At 49.8% G+C, this 19,844-nt stretch overlaps 1 protein-coding gene across 1 annotated transcript in view; it reads left to right on the top strand.

Moving 5' to 3' along the window:
- Positions 1–19,214, top strand: part of LOC126522896 (uncharacterized) — a 38,045-nt gene extending 18,831 nt beyond the window's left edge. Inside the window, exon 2 of the mRNA XM_050171741.3 lies at positions 16,492–19,214. Coding sequence (XP_050027698.2) covers positions 16,532–17,818 — 1,287 coding nt within the window. The 5' untranslated portion in view covers positions 16,492–16,531 and the 3' untranslated portion in view covers positions 17,819–19,214. The remainder of the gene's footprint in view (positions 1–16,491) is intronic.
- Positions 19,215–19,844: the final 630 nt, after the last annotated feature.

Raw genomic sequence — 19,844 nt, 5'->3', positions numbered from 1 at the left:
TCAGCTGATTCGTGACTGACTATATATCAGCTAACCCGTCTGAAACCTCATTTCCGGCTATATCCCTGGTTTGGTAGCCACTGGAAACAAACCTCGTGACCAACGAGAGAAGTCCGGGAGAATAATAGCAATAGCGTGGAGACTTCAGTGGTAACTGCAAAGTCAGGGAAGACATCCCTGAAGAAGTGATTCAAAGGTTATTGGTTAATGTTGAGAAACTTCGGGTAAATAACGCTGCCCTTTTGCCGACAAAACCTTTGACGCCGCCGTGAAGGTGAGTTAAAATTTGGCCCTTGAAATGGTCGTCGACGTCGTCAGCGTTGTCATGTCATTATGTTAGCCGCTGCCATCACCGTCGGGTAGTCTCTATAGGCCATCGTCATCAGCGTCATCATCGCTCAGTGATCATCAATATCATGGTAATACCACTGTCGTCGCGTCGCGGTCATTGTGCCGCTGTTGACGGACCGTCGTATTGATGTCGTCACACACACTCTGGTAGCACTTTGTAGCCCTTTTGGCAAAACATTGTGAAACTCCAATCGAATATTCATAGCCAGCTACCTCCAATATGCTTCGGACGACGTTGATTACATAGAGCGTGGGATCTCCATGTCTTTCTCGAGCTACATACAACTGCTTTTGCTTAGGCCCGTCTGAATATTAACACTGTAATTTACTGCTAGTCGCTAAATGAGCCATATCTTTTGAAAACTCAAACTGTAACTATGGCCATACTTTGAAGCAGCTTTTGGCACTTCGCCTGTCGTTTCCTGAAGAGAAGAGCTGAAGTAATGCGGCGAACAGCGTAAGCTGTCACTGAGTATCAGTGTCGACCTGAATGCGTCGGCGAAGATAGAACCGTGACGTAACACGTTCACTAAATGCGTTGCCGGCCGGGCGCCATTGACCGTATTTTGCTGTGATATTTTACAATGTGCTCGTCAGAGCATGTAGCCTCGTGTGAAGAAATCCGATCACAATGGGGTTATAATTTTACGTTCCTCGGTTTGTTTGTGTGTTTGTATGTTTTGCTGTAGTTAGAGCTTTACTATATTTTTTTTTGTTATGTGGGAATTGAGGATTTCTGGGACTTCTCAAGACTTAGTCATTCACTCCAACATTAAAAAAAATCGCGCTTTCATTAACCAGCCAACAAGTATCGATGTGGTCGCCGAGCAGCGGGTACGAATTCCGGCCGCAAATTAGCATCGAACGCTTTTCAGTTTTCCATTGCGTAAGAACACACGCACCGCGCAGAAAGCCTGCCTTACAGCTCGCGTTTGTAAGCTTCCCTCGTCACCCGCTAACCTCCGCCCACACTCTTCGAACAGCTGGTCAGCTCGGAGAAGCTCCTGCTGAGAAAAAGAAAAAAAAAACGCGGACAAGGCGTACACATTCCTCTTCGACAAGCTTTCAATATTGCAGCTATACTCGCACTCAAGCGCAGGAGGAGACGCGTCCACTTCGTCGACCGCATCCACTAGACAAGGAAGGGATGCGGTTAAGAGCTCGCAGGTGACATTTCCGAGCGTATACCGCGGACGCTTCCGTTCCCTCCGCGCGTCGTGTATAGGACACACCGCAGATGACACTTCTCCGATCAACGGCCCCCTTTCGCGCTGCCCGAAGCCGTCTATAGCGTCCGCATGTATATATAATATCTAGACCACTTCCACATACCTACTTCAAAGCACACACGCACACGTGTTTCTTCGCATCCCTACTAGAGAGAGAGAGAGAGAGAGAGAGAGAGAGAGAGAGAGAGAGAGAGGAAGTAGACCGGGATAAACCAGCCTTTCTCTCTCCTTGTCCTTTTTTTTTCTTCGAGCTCGTCTTTGCTTTCAGTGACACGCCGAGACGCGGCGACGAGGGCACTCGAAGATGCATGAAAAGGAAGACCGTGATAGAGAAAAAGAGGGAGAAGGACGGGATCGGGTCGTGTGGATCGCGAAGCCAAAGGCGAAGCCACGGGCGAGTCGTACCACGCCAAGTTTGATTCACCGGGCCGGAGCTGCAGGCGCTGGCGCAAGGCAGCTACACCGAGGCCGTTATGCCGCCGACACATGTATACCGTGTTTACTCGTGTATAGCACGCGCGCGCTTTGTATGTTTTCGGATTCTCGGCCAGTGGGCGGCTCTCACACGAGTCGGGCATATATGCGATCACCCGCTAAAAAGTATCAAAGACGTCGCGAATGATGAATCATGTTGGCACTGCAGGCTACACGCTGTACACACGCTCGTTTATTTCGAGCGCACCATCCGACATCATTTTCTTTTTTTAATTTCGTAAACTCTTTTTCCTCCACCTTGCGGAATTCCGCCGAACTATAATTTGCCAAATTTATTTCAAGACTCAGCACTACTGGTCAAGTTCCGTATCAATCTTGATCGCTTCCGCTCTCAACACCGCTGCCATCATTGCCGGAGCTTACTACCTTCTCGAAGGATGAGGTAATACACTCTAGTATTTGGTCTACACCCTATATTACACTGCCAAAGATGATATCGTGCTGGATGCCGTCCCTGATGCTCCAACATACCACCAACTTCTAGCGGTGGTATAAATTGAAATCTAACCTCAAGCATTCGAAATTCAATTTTTTTTTTTTTTTTGGTGAAACTACCTTTCTTCAATATTTCGAACTCGAACTTGGCGAGTGCGCGGTCTTTACACGAATAAATACGGCATGCTATACTTGCACTCGGCGCACGGGACCCCCGACTTTTTGAAAGACATCGCGAAAATCGCGTTTTATACAGCCGCCGCCACCGCCCTCTCGTAGGCGGCTTCGGACACACAACGCTGCAGGCCGCGCGACCGTCCACCCCACCCGTCGTGCATTGAGGCTGGCCGCGCGGCGGCATGAAGGGGGAGGGTGCTCCTAAATAGGGGGGTGCACCTCGGCATCCGTGGCCGTGCCGTAGAAAAAGGTGCGTGTGTACACGGTAACAATGGACGGCTTGCAGACTTTGGGAGTCCATCGTGAGCGACTCGAATACTGCATGGGGCGGCGTGTACCCTATATAACGTGACGATGGTTGGGAGAAGAGGCGGACGGCAGGAGGCTTTTCCCGCATTGCCTTCGGCAATGCGGGTGAAGTGTCCCGTGTGTGCGCGCGCGCGCACGCCTCCAGGTCGCGCAGGGTCGTGCCAGCTCCTCGGGGGCGCTTCTTCAAGCTTCCTTCCTTCCTTCCTTTTTTTTTTTTTTTTTGTTCCTGAGCGGAGTGCGCACCTGCGTTGGGGGCACAAAGCTCGCGCCAAGATGCGGTCGCGTCAATAAGCGGAGCGAAGAAAGGAGTCGCAGAAAGGGAAGAGTGGGGGAGGAGAGAGAGAGAGCGAAGAGGGGACCGCGGGTCGAAGTCGCGAAGGCGGACCTGGGAGTCACGCCCATCGCTTCGCGATTCGCAAGAACGTGGGCGCTCTGTTGTACAGACAATGAGGGAATGGCTGTTTAAGGACCGTAAACGTCTTCACACAGGGAGAAAGATAAGAGAGCCATGTGCGGCTTCTGTGGGCGCGCGTACGCAGGCTTTTGTGCCTCACGAATGTGTGTGTGTGTGTGTGCTCGAGCTGAAGACAGAATTTCGGCTTTGTCGTAAACTGTTTGTCACGGGAAGAGTCTATAGGCTAACCAGGTGCGAGTTGGGTGCCTGCCGTTGGGCTGAATTTACCGGCGAATGAGAACATACACATATATATCTCTCAAGAAAGAAATCTGTAACCAGCCAACGTCAAAGGAAAGTATAACCCAATACAGCGATGGATTCTCGACGACAGTACCTGCGAAATCGACGATAGAGTCTATATCTACGCCGACGGCAATGTCGCCGATGGTGCGGCAACAGCAACGGCGGTGGCACGGCGGCTGCAACGACACGACGGCGATGACGATATGTGACGACGACGGAGGTGAAAATTGTCACGTCGCACAAGAGAGATAGAATGGCGGACGTGAACAAGTTCCTTTCTTTTCTGTTGCGACTTCAAACTAGAAAAAGAAACATGATGACGACGCCATGATGATGTGTACTGGAATGCATCATGTAACCGCGCAAACAACAAAGGACAAAAAAGGCCTGTCCTGTGTGTTTCCTTCTTTGTCCTTTGTTGTTTGCGCGGTTACATGATGCACTCCAATATCGACCACCAACTAGCCCGCCTATCCCTGTTAAATGGTGTGTACTTGCGGCTACAGAAGTTACGAAATTTGCATTGTGGAAGTAACCTTCTAAACAAAGTAACTATAATGTTCTGTGTAAGGTAACAGGAAGTCTATGTCAACGTCTACATGTTATGGGTGAACATGCAATGGGATGGAATTTATTGCATATTTGTTTCAATTTTATGGGGGTTCCATTTCGCAGTTGTCGTTCTGAAGTATTCGAAAGCATTTGAAAAAGAAATTGTATTTATGAATCGCGTTCATTCGATTAAATGAACGATATCGAATGGTACACGCTTCTATTCGTTATTGTAAAGTTTAAAACATTCGCACGCTGCAGAACGTACACGTCGACAACGCAACATTCAGCGGAGACCGCGACAGCCCTAGCTAATCGCCCGGAGGCGTCGGCTTGAACGAAGACATACTGTAAGTCCGTGGACTTAATGTACTCGACAAGACGGGAGGCTCGGAGGCTACATTTATTTGGTTAACACACTCGTACACGGCGCTTCTCGTGATGGCGCTATAGAATAAACAGTGCGAATTTTTTTATCACATAACTGAACTTTTCGGATTTACTTGAAACCACGAAACAAGAAACGTCATATTTTTCATGGTGGAACCTGCCGGCTCTGGAGTAGCGGTAGAGAGCCAGTAGAGACGTTTAGCTTGTACGCTATTCCGGTAAACGGGAGCGGTTTGGGCGGATTACCGGATGGTCGGGGCGTAAACGTGAGCGGTGAAGCCGCCTGGTGTTGTAGAGCTCAACCAGACAAACGCATAGCTAAAACTGCAGTAACTCACCATATCCTGCTTCGCCACCCGTGCAAATTTTTGGCAGCGACGTATTTGTGAACACGGCTACGCCACTGTCGAAAATTTACGCCAGCAGCTAAGCAGAATATAGTAATTAGCTCTGTGTTTGTGTGGTTGAGCTTTGCGCCACCAGCTGGCGCCACCAATCTGGCCGCTCACGTGGACGCCCCCGCTAAACCGGAAAACCGCCCGCGCTTGCCCGAATACCGGACACGCTAAACGTCTCTAGTGTCACCGCCGGCGGGGTTGCCGGTTCGAACCTTACGAATGACGAGAATTTAATTAAAGCTTTCGAGACGTTCGAGCATGATGTTGAAGAGATGGTCAGATATTTTAAATAGCTCATACTTGTTAGCGCAGTAAACAAAAAGAGCGATTTCTAGTGGTTGTTGTGATCAGGTTCTTCATATATATAGCCCACAAGGCTTTGAGGAAAATTGTCGACTACGAGAGGGCGCTACTAGATATTGAGCGTTATTATCGAGCCCTCGTTTAAGAAAACAAAAACAAAGTTAGCTGCGAAGGTGTAACTGCCCCTATGTTCTACATTCTCTCACAGGAAGTCAATGCACTTGCAGTATCTCTCTCCTACAGCTTATTAAGTTCTTGCAAACAAAATGCTTCCGTTTGTTTATGTAACCACCCATTCGCAGCATAGGTAGCCACCAGAACGCTCCGAAATCTTTGTCCCTGTGGGTGTTTCTTTAGATTAAGGAAAATGTGATGCTCATGAGGGGACAGTTCATGTGTATAGGGCGCATGGTGCATGACTTGAAAGCCCAAGTAGATTAGTTTTGCCATTGTTTCACCATACAGTGTGTGACGGTCGCATCGTGATGCAACCGGACGACACCTTTGGAAAAGTTTCCTCGATGTTTTCCTTTAGAGCGGCGAGCATCGGCGTAACCGAGGGAATGAACATAGCGAAGGATGAAAAAACGAACGCGGAGCGCAGCGAGGGATGAAAGACGCGAAGAGGAAAGCGGAGGAGGAGGGTATGGCGAAAGCGTGAGAAGAAAAGCGTAGTGCGGCGACGATGGCTACGAGATGGCGCCAAAGTAGCGCGCATCGTCTGCATGGGAGGTCAGTTTGCGGCTGATGCTGCGAATCGCGCCCACGCGTCACCCACGCGCTGCCTCTCGCGATCTCTCATTGCCACGCTCTGTTCGCAACGTGCCGACAGATTCACGTTTCGAGCTGCGCCGGTTAATTTTTTTTTCTTGATGTATCGACTCAACTTGTCAATAAATCATAGTAATATTTTGCGTCGAATATTGCATCCTGTTGGAGGTTGTCCACCAGCAATACTCCCTTCTCATTCCATCAAAATTGGGTAGGTTGCCTCGGGGACGCATCCACATCGAGTCACGTCAAACGACTTGCACGTGCTGCTGGTGGTGTACGAACGCTAGGGTACAGAAAAAAAAACGCAAGTAGCATTTATTCGAGCATTACAAAGCTTACAAGCATAACGTGTGATACAGCTATATTGGGGGTCATATGGTCTAACCTTGCAATCCTGCTTGCTCGCTATTCGCACTCGGCTGGCCGAGGTCGAAGAGGGCCCCGGACGCGGAATGGCGATCCCTCTATCTTGCTATCCAAGTCTTTCCACGCCATTTCTGAACCTAACGTGTCGAACGCAGAGGGTCCTTAGCCGAGCAACCGCCAATTCCTTTTTGCAACAAATTACACACTTGTAATCCTTATAACTCCCGATGATCGAGCAGAGGTTTGAGTTTGATGACTTATACCTACTGTGACAGAGTGAGCTCTCTAAAACGTGTCCCCTCCCGCTTGGATCGACCAACGCATAACGGCAGCGCAATAGCGGCTCTCTGAACGCAGAGCGAGCGGCTAAATTTAGCTCCGATTGCGTCGTGCGCGGGGAGACAAAGGCGCTGTAATTGCACGCGACACATGCATGATCGTGTAGTGGATTCTTTCCTGTACGCATCGATACCAAAGCAAGACGAGTGAGTAGTACGGTTGCAAAGATGTAAGCTATATTAGTGTTACATGTTTCGTTATATTTCGTTACAATATACATGTAGCCTCACATGGGGTTTCAGCAGGCGACCTGCCATGCTGACCGAAATGAAAAGACGTTTCACATTAAAGCTGTTGCCACTTATTTCTGCACCGACCTTTTCCACGCGGAATTTCTCTGCCCTGGGAGAAGCGATGGGCACCGATGTTTCCACACGTTGCCTTTTTTTGCTCAGTTGTAAAAGAAGCTTTAGGAGCTATCCTCGGCCCATGGCCTGACAGTACAACTTCAGTGCGTGAAGTAAAATGTTGTTGACGTTTATGCAGGACACCAAGCTCGACGAGCGGCTCTAGCAAGGCAACTGTATCATGTAGATAAGCACTCACCACTTCTCTTATCATCATCATCCATCCCAGTACTTTCACCCCCCTTTCCTGTTCCCTTGTTCAGAGTAGCAGTCTGGAGCGCACTAGCTTAGGTCGACCTCTCTGTCTTTCCTATCAATAAATTCTATTCTGTATTCTAGTGTCGCTCGCAAAAAGAACAATGATTCACAGAACGTGGTACTCTGAACAATGGCACGTAGAAAATACCCGCGAACAAACTGCCGCAAGCAAAGCTTATCCTGCATTCTTCCAACGCTACTCAACAAAACGGCAAACCGTCAACGCACGACCAGAGGATGCCACAGTTTCCACCTTCATTGAAGCTTGCGCGGTCACATGAAGGAAATATATATGTTCTCATTTACTGATTTGTTACTTAATTAGGCAACCACTACTTTCGATAATATACCACTAACCGATCATATATCGAGTGCATTTCCTACGTTCACCTTAAGCAACGCTCTCGCGTATCACTGTCATCTGCTTTGAAATGTGGTGAGTCGCAGGCCAGTGAAACTGACATGACCAGCTCTTTCCTTTGCCTCGTTCGCTTCCTGTACTCATGTACATTTGATTTCGGATCAACCTTGGTTTGATTTGATTTGACTTGACCTGATGGCTTTGACATTTGCAGGTACAGAAACCGAAACAGGCCTTATACTGGGTTTCTCACTTTCAACACCTGAATGGCCAGCTTTAAAATTGGCAACCCAAGTTGAACTGTGCCATATTCAGCGCCACTGTCGCTTAAAGTTTGTGACATTTCATCATGGATTGGCTTCGCGCTTTTACCTTGGAGAAACAGCAACTTGGTTATGGTCATCTGCTCTTCCACATTGAACTTTTCTTGAGGTTCTTTCATGGTCAATTTGGACCTTAAAAAGGAAGTCAATCTCGAAACATAAGTGGCTAAGATTTGCACCGTTGAATGTAGACAAATCGACAATATACCCGGCAATTCACAGTTACACTGCTCCACTTTTCTTTGTAAGGCTCAATACCTACCAACAGTACAATACCAAGTTTACAACTACGTGACACTAAAAAAAAAAAAAAAAAACGTGTTGCAGTTTTACTGCGTGTATTAGAGAGTCTAAAAATCGACAAAGCTAATCATTATCCTTGGATATTGCATGATTCACTTGCTTCTTTTATGTACGTATTATGAAAAGCAGGTTCACAACCCGCTGTTGTGAGAGCAACCTGCCAAGAGCAACGTTGTATATATCCATTTTAGTAACACTGCGTTCTTTTGTAGGTAAATAGTTTATGACCTGCTGTTGCATTTATGTGTGTGGGGGGCATATGTGTGTGTGGTATTGTGGAAACAGGTTAAAGTGTCAACTTCTTAGAAGTGTCATCGGCTAGACGGCTGTAACGCCACCTATACTTTCTCGTTTGTGTATATACAAATAATAAACAAAACAACACTGTGCAGTAGTGCAAGTTGTCCACATCATCGAGTGATCCACACGAAGAGGCGAAATTGTTGTATCAACCTCTAACTGTGTCCCTAAACCATTTATAACCTCCGAAATAAATAAAAACAAAAAGCAGCCCGATATATATACACTCTTTTTTTTACGCCGGACATCTTTTGCCTAATAGCGTGTTGTACAGTTCTGTAGCGAGGCTACGCTTGTGACATCCCTTCGGGGGCTCACGGGATTCGCGGCACACTCTCTGTGCCGATAATCCGCTTCCCGCGGTCACGCTTACACAGGACGCGACGAAAATACCCCTTAATCCCGCTTCATCGGCATTCAAAACTCGAGGTCCCGTCACAAAAGACGACGTCCCGCCTCCCCTATAGCCGCGCGCACAAGACTCTCGCGTACACACGTGCGATTCGAAATCCACCGGATCATCAGCGAGAAGGAAATCCCGGATCAAGACCCGCGCCTGTGCACAATAGGCGTTTAAAAGAAGACCGCGCGTGCCTATGCCCACACAACCGCATTCCTCTAGACAGAAAAGAAAGCACGACAAACGTTGGGTTCCTAACGCTCCAAGAAGACCCGATCCGTTTCGCGCATGCGCGTTCTTCGCTGTCCCGAGCATCCACTCGAAGCGCGAGGTGTGCGTTTATACGCCCGACAATGGGCACGCCGCGGTTAATACGGTATTAGAATGCCCCCTCCCCGCTCTTCGAACCTATATATGCAAAAGTGTTAAGAGACAAGACGTGCGCTCAGCCGAGTCGGGTATTTGCGGCCCCGGAATCCGATCACGGCGAGTTCCGTGAGTCTACTGTATAAAACGAGTTAAAAGAGGAAGCTCAAAAGAATACGAATACTTTCGAACGAGGAGGGAGCAAAAGCAATGTGTATAGAGCAATATTTGATAATAGAGAGCCCGACACAACGACGAAGTAGAGTTGCTCTATAACCCTGCGTGGAATGGGTGAAAGAAGCGGGGGGGGGGGGGGGGGGGGGGCTCCGACAGATCCTCTTCAAATCCTGCGGCATGCAGAAGAGGCTGCGTCGTAGAGGCCAGCAGGAGAAGCCTGTCCCGAAGGCAAAGACGTTATACCGCGCGGGTTGAACCGTGCTGGGGCGGCTTCTCAGACAGAGCTATACGTATGGGCCCCGCGCAGTGGACCTATACATTTTCTCTTTTACTTCTTTTTTTGTCTTCTTATATTTAGTTCCCTAGCGGCGAGGCAGTGATGTCCACCACAATGAAAAGGAGGGAGGTGTTGTCATGTGTTCGTAGATTATCGAACGTCACTGAAGGATTAACGCCAATAGAGGGGAAAACGCCGCTCAAAGCAAGCAAGTCGCCGCCGCCGTCCAAGTAGAATGCGCTTCACATCACAGGGGTCTTTTGCCGGACCCCAGCCCATGTACGTTGTATGGTGGTTATAGTATATACAAGACGCTGCTGTATACACGTGGCTGGTCAATACCCGCCTTTCAACGCGGTTAGATTCTGCGGCAGCCTATGTAGGTAGCGCCGCAGTGTATAGTATACTAATACGGGCGCTTATGTGCAGGTTCGGCACACACGCACACATGCACACACATAGGGATCGGTACTCTTGCAAAGCGGGCCGGGTCGGTGGCTTTCGTCAACTGGGCGCAAAGGGATATCGGCCAGCGTAGAGAGAGAGAGAGAGAGAGAGAGTATGTGTGTATGTGTGTGTGTGTGCGTGTGTGCGGTAGAGGAGGCGAGTCCATGGTAGCATAGCGAGTGTAATGAAACGGGACAGGCTCCCGGAGAAAGAGAAGAAAAAGAAAGGAGCAAAGGAGAGAGAGCAAGAGAGGGATGCGTTCAGAACTCAACGTTGGGAAAAGAAAGTGAGAAAGAGAAATGAAAAAAAAAGGAGGATGAAGGGAGTAGTTAAATAAGGAAGGGATGCAAAGGGCATTTACGAGCAGGAGCAGACAAATCGGCGAGGAACACTGTATGCAGAGGGCGCGCACCTCGCGTACCCAGGAGCAGCGAAGCAGCGGGAGCCACGCCGGACCCGCTATGTACACAAGCACAAAAGCCGATAATCCGGCGGGGATCGGCCGCCCCGGTCACACAATCGGATCAGGAACCAATTGTCGGTAAAAATGGGAACCGAGGGTTGTTGGAAGGGAAGCAAGGCGGGGGGGGAGGGGGAATAGAGGGGAGGGTGTTCCCTAGAGGAGCTAGGGGCGAGGGAGGCAGCGGCTTTATTATTTGCGGTCGCCGCGCCGCGGCGCTCCGCGCGTTGTCAGTGTACGCGGGTTCGGACGGCCGCGGTCCCGGCCAAAGAACCGGCGTACACCGCCCGCGCTTTCTCTTTATTAGCCGTACGCATGCGGCTAATACTGCTACTGCGCTAGTGTCAGCACACCGTGCGTGCGTGCGCGTGTGCGTGCGTCAGGGATACACGAAGTTGGCGTGCTCCCCCGACATGGCTCGCTCGCGTCGCAGTGGTCGCGTAGGTGCGTATACCGCACGGGCCGCCGCACCGTTTTGTCGTCGTCGGGGACCGGCGAGCGTATTTGCCTTGCAAATGAGCCTTCCTTTGCATCGCTTGGCTGTATCTGCCGGTGTTTTTCCTTTTTTTTTTCTTTTTAACGAACTACAACTGTCGGCCGTCTCTTCCCGTGGGCGGATCTCTTTTTTTATCTATCTATCTATCTCTCTCTTTCTCTCTCCTTATTATAGTCTGTGACTTTGTAAACCTGGCCGTTTTTTTCGTTTCTTTCGAGGCGTGTCGTTAATGCGAGAGTCTAGTTTAACGGTACATTGTAGGAGAAAGCAAGTTTGTACAGTACACAAGAGCAAACGAGCAACAGTGACGAGCACTGACAAGGGTCTTTGTCTGACCATGTTCGCTGCATCGTCAATATTTAATAATGACTCGCCCAAACCACCACCTTGTCGAACAATTTTGCTTATATTTATTATTAATTTTTCTCTGCTCGACGGCATTTGTGTATTGCGGACCAACTGACTGACCGCAGGATGGTATTACGTGAATACCCGTTTGTGATCTCAGTGCTCTCAATAAAGTTTTTCCATCCATCAATCCACCGGCGTAAAAAAGACCTACGTCAGCTGTGACTGTGGTATTCATACAGCTAGCCTTTTTACGTGCGACAGCGGCCTTCAAGAGCTGCCCCGGCACTCTTACGTATCTCAGTAAATCTTATCGTAAAGCAAGCTTCCACGTAAGTGAGATACTTATGGGGAGAAACAAGCTTTACCGATGCTTCACTGCATTTTAATTTTATTTTCTGGCGAGTGCTTCCTTATTGGAAGTGTTTACGAGCACGCAAAAAGTTCATGCATGGAGAAAGTTTCTACGAAATGTATTATTGCGCAAGAAAAGTACGAAAGCTAATGAAATGAACGTTACGTTTCCTTATCGCGAAGGGAATCGGTATAGGCGCAGCTCCTGCAGCCCATCGTCTTTGGGCGTGGCGCCCGGTCACTGCGGTGAAGCCACAAAGACGAAAACCAGCGAAATGGACGCGTGCGTCCACCTCCTCGTCCACAATACACCGGTGTGCACAGTCGTTGAAATAAACACAAAAGCTCTCACCAAGCGCATGCGCCAGCACAAAGCAACAATACAAGTACCATCAGGACTAGGGTGGCCAACCGCCCCAAATTTAGCGGGACAGTCCCGACGTCTGAGTAAATGTCCCGTGTCCCGACTTGACCCAGTCGAGACGGCCAAATGACCTTACTTTTTTCTTCTTTTTTAAAATCTACTGGATAACAATAAATAGACCGGATTTCCTTTTTATAATGCCTGGCAGCTTGGTTGCGCATTCTTATCGTCGATCTTCTGTCACAGTGTCATAAACATAAGGGCGGCTTAGTGTTTGTAGTAGTTCAGTTGCAGGCCCTAGCCATTCACAGCATCTGTGTTCGTATTGGTGGACGCGTTGTTCAGGCAACTGTGCTGCACCTTTCTCGCTGTAAATCGCCACACGGTAGGACTAAACTAAAATGCTTAAACTTCGTTGCACATGCGTACTGGCGGCTCCTACATTGGCAGGGCCGGTCGTCTCCATCCACACTGACACTTCAGGCTCAATTCAATGCAGGCTCAATAAACGTTTCCCCAATCCAGCCCAATTTCAATTGCGAGCGTCCATAATTCATTGTCAGCACAGTTTACGTGAGTAAACCGCAGACCTCTCGATAAATTAACCGAGAGCCGCTGTCCGGCTCTAAACATACACATATCTTAGACTATGAAGAAAGTGTCATATTTCTCTCTCTCTCTCTCTCTCTCTCTCTCTCTCTTGTTCCGTTCCTTTATCGCAGACGACTGCCCGCGTACAGTAGAACACTGCCTAACGGATGGAACAATTCATTTCACGTTTCGTTGTCCCCAGACCTATGGCTGCGTATATACCACCTTGATTATTACGCAGTGAACCATGTTGTATTGTTTGTGGCACGAAGCCGCATTTAGCAACTCCCACGCCGTCCTCATTGAAATTACCGACTGCCTCACTTGCGACGCATGCAGCTGTGGCAAGGCACTCACACACCTTTTCTATGTCTACCCGCACTGTATAGTACCGAGGCAAGCGAGGTTCACAGTACTGAATGGACTGAACATTCACATTTTATTAGAAGAAAATTTTCTAGGTCAGTGCCTTCCAAACAAACTCCGTGCAAAAGGTTGCATTTGTGTTACTCAAGTTCTTGAGGCATAATGGGCCTTCATTCATGCAGCCTGCTGTTGCTGTATAATGTACGTGGGTAACTTCGGGGGTAGTCCTCTCTCATTCTTTTAGTGCGATAACAATTATAGGGACACTCCAGGCAAGTTCCCGCCGTCGTTGTCAGCGTGAGTCTCCGTACAAATTTCAAGGGCGGTAAGACCACGGTCGTGTGCCGTGTGATTTAGGTGCGAGGGAAATCACGCGAGGATGAGCCGAGAGGGATGGTGGCTTAGTGCGGCGCAGTCTTCTCACGCGAGCTAAGGACGAAGGCGGGTGCTCGCGCGCCGGCTTTCCACGCGCGCGAGGGGGAAAGCGGGAGGCGTGCGCACGATAAGGGAAGGGGGGGTGCAAGGGTAGCGCGCGTCTTTGTTTCTGCAGCGGCTCCACAAGGCACGGCCGCGCTTGTCCTATCTTGGAGGTAACCTGCGATGAGTTCGAAGGCTAGCCTACCCATTATAGCTGATGACTTTGTGTGCAATGTGTTCTCGCGCGCGCCTATAGTTCGCGTTGAAGCGAAAGGCAACACAAAGGGGAATTCGCTCGCCACTGCTGCCGCGATTCATCACGCCAGCGTTCGGACAGCGAATGTCCACGGTCGTCGAGTGAGATGTGTTCATGGTTGCCAGTTGCGCGCGTGGCACCGTGATCGTTACTTTAGTTAGTGAGTGAAAGTTCACAGCAGTTTATATAGCTGAGAAAACCACTAGCCTTACTGCGTATGGATGTCTAAAGATTCGCTATCGCTATGAGTGCTTCGCCTTTCGGGCGAAACTGCGACTTTTTTCTCTCCCCTTACGCTAGCTTACTCTTTTTATCCTCGCACGTCTTTGCCAGTTTCAAGGTAGCCAACGAGAACTACGTTTGGTTATAACCTTCCAGCCTTTGCATGCATGATTTTTTTTTTTTCACACATACCCCATCATTTCATTCAAACAGCTTAACGTTACGTTATATTGGTTGCCAATAATCCTATCGTACTGTGAAAATGCATCATTTGATCAGTAATCACACTCTCCTGATGCCCATGAGATGCCTAACGTGGGATACCTAAACTGAAATTCTACCTGTCCGATCCGGGCGACTGTGTCATGTGCCGGGATCGACGTCCGTTCTGCCCGTACAGGTACCACATTTTACCTAGTCTTATTTAGCAGGGCAGCGACATCCCAATACCCTACATGTTTCAGTCTAGATCGGCCGGACGAAAGCGCATTGCTTTAACGAATGTATATTTACTCGCAAAAGTCCCCAGACTTCCTCCTCCGCCCTCCCATCTACCCCGCCCCCTCCTTTTCAGCTGCCTCTCCAGGGATCCCCCGTCCATCGAAAGGCGACAGGGCGCGCGTCAGAGAGCGTAGTAATACGCATAAGCCTCCACTTGCACAGCAGCCTAGTGTTACGTCGGCTTCGAATGTTTGCTCGCGGGCCGGGCCCGGAAGATACCCACTCGGGGTTTCGCCGCTGTCGGCCAGACTGTGCACACACAAGAGGAGCGTAGCAAATAGAGTGATTTGAGAGCGGAACAGAGCAACAGGAAAGGGAGGTATAAAGGCAGAGGGCCGCAACAGATGGATACCGAAAACCGGGGGAGTCGGGGGAAAGCCCCGGGCTCATCTCCATTGCAAATGGAGTGGACTTCGTGAATGCCTCTCTACACCCCCCCTCCCACCCCCACCCCTGCTACTTCCACTCCCCCTCTCCTCCGCGGCAATACGCCTGCTCTCTGGCATAGACAAGTTTGTATTATAACCCGCATGTACATACGTTGTTTGAGCTCTCACTTAGTGGGTGTAGTTAGGTCGAACCAGGACGCTCAATCTGTAGTACGCCATTCTGGAAATCTCGTTTGACTTTCTCTTTTGTATACCCATACCTCGTCTTCCTTTTTTTCTTTTTGCCTTTCACTGAGCTTTACTTTTACTTGTCAAGCTTTCCTTTTCTCTAAGTACACCTGACTGCGTAGTCGTATACGTCGCGCCTATATCAACTAGTATCATAGTGACGCCTACAAATGAATGCCCACGTTTGAAAGTTATTGTGCAGTATTTGCTACAAGTAAATGTTGCTGCGCAATTTGACTCCTTTTGATTATCTTATGCTGAGTCTTAATGGAGTCTATGATAAATAGCTGTCGTGTGACTTTCTTATTTTCTTGCTAGATCATAAAAAAATCTTCCATTTTCATAACACTTAAAGTGAGAAGAATGCTTACATATGGTAGTGGTACTGCAGCTTCATGATCCTATACCCATGGGGTTAGACTTCTGCTGCAAGTGTAGTTCAGGTGAAGGTGACGTACCTTACGGGGGAGCTTCGTTCGCCTACGCGGTGGGGCTCACGTGGCACTTCACGAATGCGAATCCATAGGCGTGAGCACAAGAGGGCCAGGGATGCCGTGCGACCCCCCCCCCCCCCCCCCTACAAGCCTGCTGCTGTGGGAATATCGAGTGCACAGCCGTTACTTCCGTGTCCTATTAGCGACTTCGATGACTGCAAAATATTCTGGTGCCTTCTAATAGAAAGCCCTGTTCGCGCCAATGCGCGAAGCTATAACAAATGAGGGCAAAACTTCTGATCAATCTGCAAAGTTTAAGCGGTACTCAATTGACATAGAATCAAGAGCTATGTCTTTTTTTTTCGCGGATATTGTAGATGAGACGAAGACTCTTGTCGAAAACGTTGGTTTCAGGCAGAGGCCTCCCTTGTTGGGCCACCGTTTACCACTTCAAATCTCTATGTCCCATTGACCAACTTATATTGCTTAGATATCGTATGGTCCGCATTTTTCTTTTTCGGCAGAGCCTGCAACTCGACTGTTTTACAAAAGCATAACACACGTCGTCAATGACGATGGCGTTCGAAAGCTCATGCCCATAGCTTCGTGCGTACGTGCAGTTTAAGGCGTAAAAGCGTGCGCTATTAAATAACTTATTCTGCGTTTCTTCTTTTTTTCGTTGATGCAGATGTCCAGATGCGAGGCGTAAGAACCGGCACCAAACGGCCATGGGGGAACCACTGCCGACGAGCCAGGTGGGCTCCGACTCGGAGCTGGACGTCGAAGACGACGACGAGGAAGACTCCGGCAGCACCAGAGACGAGCCGTCCTCATCCGCCAAGAAGGCGGCCGGCGCCCTGGGCTTCTCCATCGCGCGCATCATGGCCCCGGACAAGGCGCACAGGAACAGCGCGTCTTCCGCCGCCTGCTCGCTCTCGGCGATGCTCCACGACTGGCACCGAAAGCTGCAGGCCTCCGGGGCGTCCTGGATCAGGCCCTCACTGCCGTACGGCGGCCCTCACCACAACCCTGGAGTCGAGCGCCAGGATTCGACCCTAGCTCTGGGCATCGCCACGACCGCGCTGAGTCAGCTGGCCAGGCTACACCAGGGAGGAGGCGGTGGTCTCGTCTACCCCTGGCTGCAGCAGGCTTCCGACGGCCTCGCCTCCTCGACGCCGGCGTCTGGGTTGCCAGACGTCGCGACCCACGCAGAGCAGACGACGGCGAGGCTGGTGCGACCTCAGCCGCGCCTAGCAACCATGGCGTGCGAGGTCCTGAAGCACTCCAGGCTGCAGGACACGGAAAAGGCCGCCACAGGAGCAGGCGGAGGCGGTGGAGCCGGCGGAGCCGGCAACAAGCAGAAGACATTCACGTGCACCGAGTGCGGGAAGGTGTTCAACGCGCACTACAACCTGACGCGACACATGCCCGTGCACACGGGTGCCCGACCGTTCGTGTGCAAGGTGTGCGGCAAGGGCTTCCGGCAGGCCAGCACGCTGTGCCGCCACAAGATCATCCACACCCAGGAGAAGCCCCACAAGTGCGCCACGTGCGGCAAGGCGTTCAACCGCAGCTCGACGCTGAACACTCACGTGCGCATCCACGCGGGCTTCAAGCCCTGGGTGTGCGAGTACTGCGGCAAAGGGTTCCACCAGAAGGGCAACTACAAGAACCACCGGCTCACGCACACGGGCGAGAAGGCGTACAAGTGCAGCGTGTGCAACAAGGCCTTCCACCAGGTGTACAACCTCACCTTCCACATGCACACGCACAACGACAAGAAGCCCTACACGTGCAAGGTGTGCGGCAAGGGGTTCTGCAGGAACTTTGACCTCAAGAAGCACTCGCGAAAGCTTCACGAGAGCGTCGTCGCGTCCAGCACAACTCCGTCGCGCCGACCGTCGCCCACCGAGACCGCGGTGGTGGCGAGGTTCCAGCAGCTGCACGCTGCCCCATTCGTGGCCGCGTCTGGGATTCTCGTCGACCGAGCCATGATGCCCGCCGCGCTCCTCTGACCTGCGGCGAGGAGGCGCGGCGTACGGAACCGTTCTCAAGCAGCAGACCACCGCCGGTGTACGATTCCGCGGGCGATTTGACGCACGACCTGCGCCTTCAACTGGAGTGCGCGGCGTCCGAGACCTCCAGTGCGCTCCTCTTCTCAAGAATTAATGGTCTCGGAGGCCACGACAGCTCGCCAACAGGCTCCGACAGCCTATGTAGTGGGCGTACACATCGTTACCAGAATTCACGTCGCAACATGTGTAGCAAGAGGTGCACGTTAAGGGCCGATGCGGCGTGCAGCACGTCCTCAAGATGACCGCTCTGACCGGAGGAACGTGTTGGAAACGTGGTGGACCATGCTGTTGTTGTCACGACTCTACGAAGTCGAATAGCTCGCGGAATCGCACCCCGTGTCACCTGCTTTATGTGCCGACATTCCCGGACCAGACTTACACAAGAGGAATGTAGTGTTGCTGAACCACGCATGGTCTACAACACGACGGTTCAGTTTAAGCGAAGGACTGCGCTTCGCTGAGCGCAGTTGTTGGGTGTGTGTGGTGTACCAGGACAGATCAAGTATGTGCGGGACACTTGCTGCGCGTACCCTCTGCACATATGGGCCCCTGATCGTGGAACTTGTTGAATTGAGTCATACATGCAGTATAAAGCTGTTTAGTTTGTAATAATTAAGGCGGAGATGCAAATGCGTGTGAAATGTTTGCGGAATGTGTGTTACGGAATCTCTGAGACGCGTCCAGCCTCGCGGGAACATTTGTCACAACATTCTCTGGTGCTGTTATGGCAGACCGCGCCAATTACGACAATTTTCGGCGTACTGAAAAAAAGAAATAACGTGGTGGCGGCGGGCTTTACGAAGCGATAGGGGCATATGTATAGTACGGTGTGCTCGTAGGTATTCGAAACTGATCACGTCTCAACGAGAACAAACAAGTAAGCTTCTTCTGCTTTAGAACTGAAAAGCTTGGGCTAATATTCCGCACGAAGTCTACATCATGACCATTTATTTTCCCTAGAGGAATAATGCTTACGATAGCGCTTGTAGGGACTAACGAACGGCCAAAATAACGCTGCAATGTCTGTGTGCACATCACCAGACAGGTCACATCGTTTCTTTTTTTTTTCTGTTTTTGTTTCCAGCTGCCATTCAACCAGTATCATAGTATCAAGACAAGCTCACACTCGCCTTCAACTACCCTTCCAAGGGGAAACGTTTCAGTATAGATGGTGGCTTCTGGTTATATTATTTTTTATTTTTTATTTGTCGCATGGTTCAGACGTGATGAAACGAACAATGTTGTGTTACTCTGCAAATAGAACCAACTGAAGTGGGGTTCCCGCATTTGTGGTCTCTGTTCCCCCATGTGCACAAAAAAAAAAAAAAGAAGAAAAGGAGAAAGAAGGGTTGAGTACCGTGACAGCGGTATACAGTGGTATAGAGCAATAGATGTACCCTAAACACTCTAATACAAGAACGCGAATCTAGTTATTTTCGAAATAAGACGATTACAGCTAAGTGACTAGCACAAAGGCTCGATTTAAGCAGGAGAAACATGTAATGCCAAAAAAAAAATATGACGGTGCAGGAAACTCCTAATATGCAGTTTTCATCACTGAGCAAGCTCCCCTTCGTCGCACGATATTACAGGGGCTGAATTCACAGAGCTTTTCGTTCGTCCGAGCTGTTTGGGATTGGCTGGACGCTTTCGCTAATACGATGTCCTACATTACGTTCGTCTGGCACTTACACTAACCAATAGTTCTAGCGTGAGAACGCTTTTGCGAATACAGACCGAGATTTGTGTCATGTAGAGTTCTAATGCAATAGCTCGACTGCAATAAGGACAGTCTGACGATATATCATGTACATAGTGCTGTATAGAATGAGTAAATTGTGAGAGCAGTGTAGAATAGGCATGTTATTTATTAAAATAATAATAAAAAAGCTACTGACGACGAACACGGTTTGTTTGTGTTTCATTATACACACTATCCCATGAATTGGTGATTTAGTTGCTTGCA

Source organism: Dermacentor andersoni, chromosome 6, assembly GCF_023375885.2.
Source record: "Dermacentor andersoni chromosome 6, qqDerAnde1_hic_scaffold, whole genome shotgun sequence".
NCBI classification, from domain to species: domain Eukaryota; kingdom Metazoa; phylum Arthropoda; class Arachnida; order Ixodida; family Ixodidae; genus Dermacentor; species Dermacentor andersoni.
Note: the sequence above shows the minus strand (reverse complement) of the source record. Positions and strands in the feature narration are given on the sequence as shown.